Source organism: Belonocnema kinseyi, chromosome 4, assembly GCF_010883055.1.
Source record: "Belonocnema kinseyi isolate 2016_QV_RU_SX_M_011 chromosome 4, B_treatae_v1, whole genome shotgun sequence".
In the NCBI taxonomy this organism is placed as follows: domain Eukaryota; kingdom Metazoa; phylum Arthropoda; class Insecta; order Hymenoptera; family Cynipidae; genus Belonocnema; species Belonocnema kinseyi.
The window spans coordinates 37,975,336-37,987,501 of record NC_046660.1 but is presented as its reverse complement, the minus strand read 5'-3'; the positions used below and the strand labels follow the sequence as shown (position 1 = coordinate 37,987,501).

Below are 12,166 nucleotides of genomic sequence, written 5' to 3'. Positions count from 1 at the left end.
TCGACTCGGGATACTTATAAGATACTACCATGATTTTTTCAGATTTTTGGTCCAAAAATAAATTAGGCCAAAAACCGGCCTTACCGACCCTCCCCCTTTCCAAGTCCCGTATATTTGCTAAATTTCTGTACATCAAAAAAATATTTAAAGAGCTTATTTTTAACACTTTAAGGAAAAAAATTGCCAAGTCTCAGTCGAATCCCATTCAGTGACGTAAAATTATTCATAAAAAATTTGAGCCCAATAGTGAAATAAATCTGTTCGGAGCTGCGAAACCCTAAACATCGAAATATTTGCATAAAAAATGAATTCACACCTGGAACAGTGACATCTAGAAGATAAGCTCTCGCAGGACTCTGACAAGCATCTGCATCAAAATCGAGCAAAACAGTTCCCAAAATAGTAAAAAATATTCCCCATGGGTGGGAAGAGACGACTGCAGGTGGATTTCCACCTTCAGAGTCTATGGCTGTCGTTCTGTGTCCTAGAGGAACCGATTGATTAGGAGACAACATTTTTGGTCCGTCTCCAAAAGCATAACCAATGCCTTCTCCATTTGGCACAAGGATCAATCCTGAAAAATATTAATGATTAATAAATTCTAAAAATCAATCCAAATATTTAAGCGTCCTCAAGAATGGGTTGCGTAGTCTACATAAGATTCGAGAGTAATTCTCATGATTGTTTTAATGTCTTCTTTTTCATATTTATTAAGCGATTTTTATTAATTTTCGGAATTCTAATTCTAAATCTGAATCTAAATTTTAATGATTTATAAATTCTTAAAATCAAGCGAAAGAGCACCCTCAAGGAAGAATTTCGTAGGCTACTGGATTTGAGAGTAATTTTCATAATTGTTTTAAAGTCCTTCTTTCTATATTTATTTAGCGTTTATCATTTATTGTCTGAATTTTAAATTTAAATCTAAGTCTAAATCTAAACCTTTATAATTTATATATTCTAAAAATCAAGCCATAGAAGCAAGCGTCCTTAAGGAAGTATTGCGTATATTACAGGATTCGATAGTAATTTTTATGATGTTTTAAAGTCTTCCAATGTTTATTCAGTGATTTTTATTTATTAACGGAATTATAAATCTAAATTTAAACCTTAATTTTAAAGATGTATGCCTAGATTCTAAAAATATAGCCAAAGAGGTCGGCAAGCGCCTTCAAGGAAGGATTATAGAATAATTTTTATGATTGTTTGAAAGTCTTCATTTTAATATTCATTTAGGCATTTTTATTTATTGTTGGAATTCTAAATCTAAATATAAATCTAAATTTTAAAGAATTATGCATACATTCTAAAAATGCAAATAGAATTTGAGAATAATTATGATTGTTTTAAAGTCTTCTTTTTCATATTTATTTAGGAAATTTGTATTTATTATCGGAATTCTTATCGAAATTTTTAATCGAAATCTAAAATAAAAATTTAAAGAATTATGTATACATTCTAAAAATCAAGCCAAGTAGATTACAGAATTTGAGAAGAATTTTTATGAAGTGGAATAGTTAAATTTCCACTTAAAAAAATCAATTTTCAATAAAAAATGAATTTGACGGAAAAAGATAAATCGGCAAGCAAGCAGATTAATTTTCTACCAATAAAGATGAATTTCTAATCAAATAAATGAATTCTCTGACAAATATTTGAATTTTAAAAGAAATTTTCAAACATTTAAATGGATTTAAAACCAAGAAGGAAAGTTTTCAAATCAATTAATAAAATTACTATTCTACTAAAAAAGATTAATTTTCTAAAAATTATAGGAATTTTCAACCAATCAGTTGAATTTTCGACTGAAAAAGATACATTTTCATCTAAGCATAGAATAGCTGAATACTTATTTGAAAAAATAATTTATAAATAACAAATAAAAATTTGAACAAAATAGTGAAAAAAGATTTTGCAATTTAGTTGATAAATCATCGAAATTTATGTGAATATTTTATTATTTTATTTGAGTTTCGAATTGCTTATAAGATAAATAATTATTATTGGTTGATAAATAACAATCTCTGGAGATCTTTAAAATCTTTAAAATCATTTTAAACTTTATGAATTCTTTTGAAAATTTTATAAATCCCTTAAAATTGGTTAAATTATGCGAAAATTCTTTTAATTGCTTTGGATTCGACGAATATTGTACAAATTATCTTAAAAATCTTCCCAATTACTGACCTTCCTGAAAATTCCTTAAATCCTACGAAATCTTACGAAATCTCTTGAAATCTTAAAAATCTGTGGTAATCTTTCCGGATCTCTTGAAATAACTTAAAATATGTTAAAAACTTTTAAAAATTATTAGGCCTGTTCAAAATCTCTCAAAATGCCGTGAAATCATCGAAATCGCTTTATATTTCTTGAAACTTTTGAAATCTTTGAAAATAATTTGAAATCCTACCCTAAAATAATTTTAGTAGCATGCGAATTGAGTCCCGGGAGGGATAGATTGCTTTCTCTATTGCTCACTGAAGTCATGGAATCCCAGAAAGTCAGGGGTTGTTAGCGAATTTAAAATTGGCCAAGGAAATTCAGGGAATGTTAAGGAAAATCTGACAGATCATTCAAGGGTTTTCGATAAACTGAACTTGAAGCTAATTTTATTCTTTTGTTGGAAATTTAACGATTTTCTTCAAGTGTTATTCTTTTTGATTGAAAATTACACTGAATTAATGAAAATTCGACTTTTTTAGTTAAAAATTCATCTGTTTTGCTAGAAATTGCACCTTTTTGGGTTCAAAATCACAACTGATATAAAATTAATCTGTTTCGTTTAAGGATTTAAATATTTTGTAGAAAATTCGTCTATTTTGGTTGAAATATGAACTATTATATTTTTTTCTGAGAATTCATTTTTTTGGATTGGATATTAAGATACTTAGTTGGAACTCGAACTACTTTGTTCGAAATTAGATTTTTTTATATGATGATTCATAATTTTCATTAAAAAAAACTTTTTTGTTCAAAATTGAATTATTTAATAAAAATTATTTTTTTTATAGCTGATAATCTTTTTTTAATTCAGATAATTGTTAGTAAATATACGCCTTTTGTTTCAAACTGTTGTTTATTGTAGAAAATCGATCATTGTGGTTGAAAATATATATTTTTCGCTAAAAATTAATTTTTCAATTAATGAAAATTCATTTCTTAAACTGCAAATTTAACTGCTCCATTTTTGGTAATAATGCCGTCTCTTTTGACAGAAATTTAATCTTCTGAGTTGAAAATTCATGTGTATGATATAATTTCTTTCTGTAGAAACTACACTTTCTACGGAAAATTTAACTATTTTGTTGAAAATTCTTCCTTTCTGGTACAAAAGTAGACCCATTATTTAAAACTTTATCCTCGACTTGATCTTTTTAATACACTTTTTTTTTTAAATTGAAAACTGCCCTATTTTTCTTAAAATTATGTTTTTTAAACTTATTTTTAAACTGAAAATCTAAATGATCTATTTTTGCTTGCAAATGTATCTTGTTCAGTTAAGAATGTAACTATTTGATTAAAAATACATTTTTTTATTTAAAGATTCATCACTTTAGTCAAAAATTCTGGTTTTTGATTTAAAATTTGACTAAGTTGTTAAAAGTTCGTTTATTTAGTAATAAAATATTTTTTTAGCTGAAAGTGTAACTGTTTTATCTTTGCTAAAAAATTCTATTTTTTAGTTAAAAAATCATTTGCTTTGTTGAAAATTCATCTTTTTGGCATGAAAATTTTGATATGAAAATTCAGCTGGTTTTGATTGAAAAAATCTATGTTTTTAGTACAAATTAAAACTATTAACCTTTTCGTGCAGAATTCTTTTTTATTTGTTTTTATTTTTGATCGAAAAAATTTCATTTGTGTAAAAAAAACTTATTAATATTTATCTCTATGGTTGTTCATAGTATTTATTTATTTCAAATATGTCCGCGGCTTTTCGACACATGCGCAGTTGAATACCGCTTCACCCGTAACAGGCCATCTATTGGATATTAACGAACTATAAAGGAACCTTCAAAAAGAGTTTTATTGCAGTTTACATTCTAAACCTCTAAACTCTAAAGAGTCTAAAGGATGTCTACTTTTACTTGAGTAAGAAAATTACCGAACCTCCGGCTTCCTCTGTGCTTTTCTGCAGGTTTACAACAAAACTTTTTAAATCTATTTTTGCAGATCTCTTTTACATTTAATTAAATGTTATTAAAAATAAAAAATGCTTAAATCGGATGAAAATTGCAAGCTCTAGACTAATTTGTCCAGAAAAACGGACATCCAACCCTCGATATAAGGGTTTCCGGCCTAGCCTATGAAACCTTGAAACCTGATGCTTTTTTGACTGAAATTTGTATTTACCCAAAAAGACACCAATTGCAAGCAAACATATAAAGGGCCTCCTTCGACCGTACTTTAATCTGCAACGATCGCTGACGCTCCCAAGAATTGGGGTCACGAAGAAGCCCACAAGTGGACTTAACGCCCATACCAAGGTCATGTGCTGATGATCTACACCGATTTTCAATAAAGTGGGTGATACAAAAGCTGTTTCTGCTGCATACGAAAATTCGATGCCCATCACTGCCGAAGACACTCTCACCAATTCTCCTCGAGTTTTCCTCCTATTATTCATAATAGATTAACAATAAACAATCTTCAAAAATAGTTTTAATCTCAGTTCTTAAAAATCTCGAATGTAATTTTTTGGAATTTTTATTTCGAGATTAAAGAATCGATTCGGACTCAGTATTAATATCTATATCTAAACAATAAAAATAAGAATTAAAAAAAAGTAATATAAATAAGATGAATGTGAAGAATATTTTCAGCATAAACTTTCAAAAGCTTATCTTAAAAACTATGATTCCACGATGAAGGTTTCTAATTTACATTGGGACCGGAGTTTATATTCATATGATTTTCTGGTAATTCTATTTAAATTAGAAATAAATAAAACATCAAATATTGGATAACTAGATCCAGTCAGGGAATTTTCGACAAACTGAAGTTGAAGATAATTTTATTATTTTGTTAAAAATTTAACAGTTTGGTTAAAAAGTCATTCTTTTTTGAAAATTTAAGAAATTTAAATCAGACTAAAATCCAAATTAAAAATTTCATTTAACGTCCAACAATCAAATTGATGCAAAATCCTGTTAAATAAAACAAGAATCCAACGACCAAATTTGGACCACATCGAATAAAAAAACAAAAATGCTATTGTAATCTGAAAAAAAAACGTAAATAAATAAAATTGCATTACCAACGTTTCGGTACTCGTACAGTACCCTTATCAAGGCAAGAAAAATATAAATGGTAGAAATTGACAGCACCCACGAACAGGTGCTCTCTATTTGATACCTGAGAATCGAATGAGTGTCAGTAGGCCAATCTGTTGTAAACACAATATAAATATCTGTCACAATTACATCAGAAATAGAGAAAGTAAAAGAAAAACAGAATTCATGAAACATCTACGTTATATATAATTAATCATATTAGCATAACTTTTGTTCAGCTTATCTAAATCGGTTTTTAAATTAATAGATAACTTTTTTTGTTTTTTAATATAAAGCATTTCCATGAATTCCCTCTTTCTCTCATTACTTTCTCATTACTTTTTGTTTATTCGTTGTGGTCAAAATTTGGTCGTTGGATTCTTGTTTTATTTAACAGGATTTTGCATCAATTCTATTTTGGTTAAAATATCCATTTTTTAAAATTGAAAATCCGTCTTTTAAAATTCGAATTTAATCTATTTTGATAGATTGTTGTTAAACCTTTTAGTTTTTAGTTAAATTCAACTGTACTTGGTTTTAAATTAAAATATTTTTTAGATCACAAAATCGATTATTACATTGTTCGTTATAAATTAATCTTTCTTGGTCGACAATTCAACCACTTCATAAAAAGTAGAACTACTTTACTTTTCATGTTTTCGTTCAAAAATTCATTTCCTTGGTTAAAAATGTAACTGTTAAGCTGAAAATTCCTTTTATCTAAATTTTTGATACATCAATGTCGTGAGAAAAAATAATCTTTTTTATCATAAGATTAATCTTTTTTGATAAATACTTCATTTTCCTGAATAAGCATTTGTCTTTTTGTTTAAAAATTAATTTTTTTACTGAAAATGAAACTATTCTATTTCTTGTCGAAAATTCATCCTTTGTAATAGAAATGTAATATTCTTGTATAAAAATTCTAAATCAATTCTTTGGCTGAAAATTTGTTTTTTGTTTTCTTTTGCAAATTATTATGATTTGTTTAAAGATTCATCTAATTTGTTGAAAATTCTTATTCTTTGTTTTAATTCAAGTCTCTTTGACTAAAAATCAAAATTTTTGTTGCGAAAATATTAACTATCACGCTTTCCTTTGAGATTCAATTTTCTGGACGAAGATTCATCACTTTAGTTGAAAATTAAACTATTTTATTGATAATTCCTGTCTTCTTGGTTGAAAATTAGTTGTTGTAACTGGGAATTCAATTCTTCCATTTTTGTTTAAAAATTTATCTATTGTCCCTAAAAGTGAAAAGAAAAAGAAATAAAGAAAAGAAAGATTTAGAATTGCCAGAGAAAATAAAAAATTGATCAGGATGATGTCGGGGAACGTCAGGTAATTTCGAAACTGGGATTAACAGCAACCTTGTGTATAAACTCCGGTCGTTTTTAAATCTGTAACTTTTTAGCAAATATGAAATATGAATATATTCACCAAATGGATGTTTAACTTATTTATTTTAGGGGCTACAATTTGCGTCTTTCTACAATTTTTAATAGATGTGAAGATCGAATTTTCGAAAAATTACACGGGATATTTATAATCAGTAGGCTTTTATAATTTTTTTTTGTTAAGAAAAGAACATTTTTAATATATTTTATTTTTAAGTAGCACTTGTAAAAAGTATCCTGTGTCAGTGAAAGCACCCATAGATGGTAAAAAATAGCTATTCAAGTTGTTAGAAAATCGAAAAATAAGTAAATTAATAGTTCCTTTTGTAATAAGGAAAAAAATTACCTGTAAATATGCGAATAATCATCAAGAGTTCTTTCGAGTTTCGGTGGTCCTCGCAGATGACTCACAATTCCTGCTACACCCTGATCTGTGGGAATCGCATTTTTCCATTCTTTCCAAGAGTCCCATTTTTCTTTCACTTTATCACGTATTCCATGGACTCGACCAGTAAATCCTTGGTATTCATGCAATTTGTCAACCATGATGACACCTGTATTCAAGACACACTTTTTTCGTCAAATACAACGATTATTTATATTTTAATATTAATATATTTAAGTTCCACGTCATGAAATTAATAATAAATATTAAAATCTCATTTATTTCTGTTTATTAAACAACCTTTTTAAGACATGAAATCATAAAATTCTTGTATCTAAATATTGTCGAATCAGATCATTGACGTAAATTTGAGATTCTCGCCACTTGTTGCTCGACACTTGTGTAAAAAGCACATAATTCTCGAATTTATCGCAAGGTGTTTTATTATTGTGTACAATTTTTGAAAATTAAACTTTGTCTCTTACCCGAGATTAAATATTATTTTCTCAACTTAACGTCATTTTGTTATCCATATTAGCATCTGTGATTTATATATGTTTTAATTATTTAAATAAATAATTTTTTTGTGAATCAAGGCACAGGGTCACTTTAAACAACTGAAATGCTCTTGAGAATAATTTACGAGTGAGGCTTTGAAAACGATCAGTTCTAGACTAAGTTGGGTGACCACCCCTTGACTTTGCAATACTGACACTTCATCGTTGCATTTTGACGCCGACGCACCTTGTACTCTTTAAGGGTTGACATTGAAGGTTTAAACTCACCTTTTAACAAATTCTTTTGAATCAATTATGTCAACTTTTACTGAAAACTAAGGTAGTTAAAGTGGGGGTGGGTTTATTTTTAAATGATTGAAAAGGCATTTCTAAACATGCTTTAAAGAAATAAATCTTCAAATGTTTAAAATCTAGTCATGCTATCATTTCTAAAGCCAAATTCCCCCCAAATAATTCAATATGTATGCATAAATGGACAGTTAACTTGAATTTGATAAAAAAAACTTGACTTTTTAGAACAAGGCGCATCCCAGTGGGCACAAAATTTAGCGACGTCTTTACGACATCGTTACGACATCTTTACGACATCCTATGTCTATGTCGTTTCGGTCTTTTTGCGATATCGTAAGGACATCGTTAGATCATATGGCCTAATTTACGATATCGTAAAGACACCTTAACGACATGGACACGTGATATCGTAAAGTTGTCGTAAAGATGTCGCAACGATGTCATAAAGACGCGGCGTCTTTATGACATCGTTACAACATCTTCACGACAACTTTACGACATCACATGTCCATGTCGTTAATGTGTATTTACGACATCGTTACGACATCTTTAGGACATCATATGTCTATGTCGTTTCGGTGTCTTTGCGATATCGTAAAGACACCTTAACGACATGGACATAGGATGTCGTAAAGTTATCGTAAAGATGTCGTAACGATGTCATAAAGACGCTGCCAAACTTTGTGCCTACTGGGATTTTTTCATTTGAAATAAAAATTAAGATTTTTTCCTTCAGCAGCATTGAGAATTTAAAAATTAGGATTTTTAATGATACAATTGATTGTTTTTAATTTTTAAATCTCTTAATATCAATAAAGAAAATATTCTTTACTGCAGTTTCGATCAGGGTCTTGACGCCCTTTCTATTATTTGTAACCATTCTTTACAGATTTGACCTGCAAAAGCAGGTTTTAAAAAATTGGTCTTTTTTATAGAAACTGTACAACTGCATTTTGAGAGAACAGACATACATTTATGCCTTATAACGTATAGCATTTTTCGAAAAGAACAGTAAAGTTCTTGGGTAAATGCTCTTTGTATTAAAACAAAACAAAATTGTTTATTTTAACTATTGATGTGAAAAATATCGAAAGTCGCCGAGAATCCTTACTCAAAAATAAATATGTACGGGAGAGGGCATGATAGCAAAAGCGGATTAAAAAAAGTCAAAGCGAAAGAGTTTATTTTTTGTGGCGGAAAAAGGAAATATACATTTTTTTAAGTCTCTTTTGTTTCCTGCTAGCAGTAGAAAAATTGAAAAATATACAAATTTGGAGATGGAAAAAGAGATAACTATTCTATCTCTCTCAATGTGTCACTTTCCATCCCCAAAATGCTATTTTTTCCTATCCCTAATCTCAATAATATTCAATTTCTTTCTCTAACTTTCGCGACCAAGGACTCTTATTCTTTTCTATCCCTTAGTCTATCTGTTACGAATGTCAATCTTTTGTACTATCTTTCGTAACCGAGAACCCTTATCCTCTTTACATTCTCATGAGAGAACGTATTAGTTGTGCATAAAATTTAACACCTCTAGTCCAATTTTTGTCAAATGTCTACGAAAAACAGGTTTTTACGATTCTGTCCATCTGTCTGTCTGTGTGTCTGTAGATTTTTAGTTTGTCAGCAAAATAACTTTCGAATGAATTGGCAGATTGAATTGGCCTTTGGTATACTCTTTTAGTATCATAAAATAAAGGTCAATTTCGTTAGCCAGCCATTTTGTAAAAAATTCAAAAAGTGACCCAAAAAATTGAGACGAAAATTGACAAGAACTTGAGACAAAAATTGTGCATTTTAAAAAGTATGTAAGTATGTGGAATTGCAAAAAATTTACTTTTTTACGTTTTTAATGCTATTTGTTACGATTAAAACAAAAAACAGAACTACTAAAACATTCTTCATGACAAATTCATTAATTTTTACATTCTCATCAGAGAACGTATTAGATTTGTGTAAAATTTGACAACCCCAGTTTATTTCCGATGTTTACGTTTAGAGACCACCTGCATCCGAAAAAACAGATTTTTACTATTGTGTATGTCTGTCTGTCTGTGTCTGTTTCTCTGTGTCTAGATTTTTAGTATGTTAGCACGATAACTTTCGAAAGAATTGACAGATTAGATTCGCCTTTAATATACTTTTTTAGTGTCCTAAAATAAAGGTCTAGTTCGTTAGCCAGCGAATTTGGATAAAAATTCAAATATTGAGCATATATTGAAAATGTTTGAGACCACTTTTTTCAAAATTCAAAAAATTTCTGTATGGATGTTCATAGTGCTCAAACAGATGTACAATTTATCCCTATGACTTTTTTTGATAAAATCTAAATTTACCAGAATGATAGCATTTACGAAATACACAAATGCATTAGTGGGGAATCTGTCAATGGAAAAATTCTGTTTTGTTTCGATGTGAGACTTTTAATTTAGATCTTCACAATAAATTTGTTTTTGAAAAATTATACGATTAATCAATAAATTATGAATTTTTCTGAAATTATCACGAAGTTCCTAATTTATAAAAATGTACATAGAAGAAAACGAATTTTTCTATCGAAAAATGCCTGATTACTGTATTTGTTCATTAAATTTGTTTATAATTAAAGAATTATGAACTTAAGAAATCTTATTTTAAAATCATATGATTTCCATTTAAATTTCTTACAGTATAACTAGAAGAAACGTATAATTATGGAAAATCTTGGAAAACATTTTTTCAACAAATGATTTAATTGTAAATAATTTTTTGTTTTAATATAAAATATTGGAACACCTTTAGCTAATATCACTCTATGAAACTTAGAGGATTTAAACACTTTTCCTGTTATTGACGATCACCGGGAACCTCAAATAGATAAAATGGCCATTTTTCGTTATATTTGTTTATTTATAAATAATTAAAAACCTAATTAAAAAAATCAGGCTCGAGAACTCTCTTAGAAATCTTAACAACTGTTTTTTAAATTTTGTTTGTTAATCATATAAACTCCCATATAACACAACGCTGCTGAAGGTTGGTTGAATTTCTCAGCATAAAATACTAACCATATATTACTTCGGGTTGAAACTAATCACCCCACCCCCTCCCCCAAACCTTCATTAATTGAAGTTTCGTGGGTCACTGAGGTAGGAATTTAATTTACAAATAAAAAAAATCAATCCATGTTATTAATTGTAATAATATATATTTATGGAAGTGATATGCAAGTTGAGATACAAATTCGAGTGTGAAGTACGAGATACGTGATTAGAATGTATTCGTTAAAACCGAAGGAGCTTTAACAAAAAAGAAGTCACTATCACCAAATTACTGTTGTCCATGCTATACAAAGTTATACAAAGACCAAACGCGTAGCACCCGAACTAACAGTCGCGCCTCCTAGACGCGCTCAAACTTGTCAGCAAAGTGAGCCGCGCGCTATGAGAATGTACCTGCGAAGCAGGCGGATTTGTTTACTTTATTCTATCTCTGTATTATGAGCATGAAAAAGAATCACAATTAAATACCAGACTTCGAAACTACCTCACTTTTTGTATTATTAGAGACAAAAAAATAACAATTAAAAAAAGATTGTAAAAAAGAAGAAAGTCAACCAAAACACTCAATCTCTCACATTTTCCTTTCTCCGTCTTTTTTATACTACAGTTATACTCCAAATATACGAGCTCCGAAAATATGAGCGCCTCACAGATACGAGCGTCCAGACTTAAAAGGCGCGAGCAGAATTTTCCCCCACTACCCCCGTCCTATTTGAGAATGCGGCGCGAGCGAGTGTGCGCTACCTTGAATTCGACGTGCGCGCATGCGTAATAGGCGTGTATGCTTTCTGAAACCTTATTCCCGAAATCTAAACGTCGCAGGAGTGGGAGCCCCCTTTACGCTTGTATTTTTGGAGTTCCTGATTTCCGAGCTTCTCGTAGCTGTGGAGTTAGAGTATGCTATTGAACTAGCATGTTTATTAAAAAAATTAATTTGACACTTTTTAGTTTCTTTCACCTACAGCCGCCTAGAGTCAATACGTTCAGATTCACGTGCATAGATAAAGGATAGGATGGGAGAGAAAAGACAAGCTTGAAAAAGATAGACGTACATTTAGTTGGACGAAGAGATAGAAAGAGATAAAAAGATTGTTGTGGATAGATGAAGGATCGGGTGAGTTAGAAAAGGGGAGATGGAAAGAAATAGATGAAAATTTATATTGATAAACGTTTATTTTTCGGCCTGCTGGCCTTAAAAAATTGACTTGCTTACTCTTCCATTTTTTTACAGAATTTTCTTACAACTACGTCTTAGAAA

General features: G+C 29.4%; 1 protein-coding gene across 3 annotated transcripts in view; it reads right to left on the bottom strand.

Moving 5' to 3' along the window:
- Positions 1-7,718, bottom strand: part of LOC117171340 (proton-associated sugar transporter A) — a 36,505-nt gene extending 28,787 nt beyond the window's left edge. For 2 of the 3 annotated variants that reach the window (XM_033358571.1, XM_033358573.1), the window contains exons 1-4: positions 7,541-7,718; positions 7,017-7,224; positions 4,354-4,616; positions 317-574 (exon numbers count right to left, since the gene is read on the bottom strand). In XM_033358571.1, coding sequence (XP_033214462.1) covers positions 317-574; positions 4,354-4,616; positions 7,017-7,216 — 721 coding nt within the window. In that variant the 5' untranslated portion in view covers positions 7,217-7,224; positions 7,541-7,718. Of the gene's footprint in view, positions 1-316; positions 575-4,353; positions 4,617-7,016; positions 7,225-7,540 lie in introns of those variants that run through there. The other variant, XM_033358572.1, reaches the window with a different exon arrangement.
- Between the last annotated feature and the right edge of the window lie 4,448 nt (positions 7,719-12,166).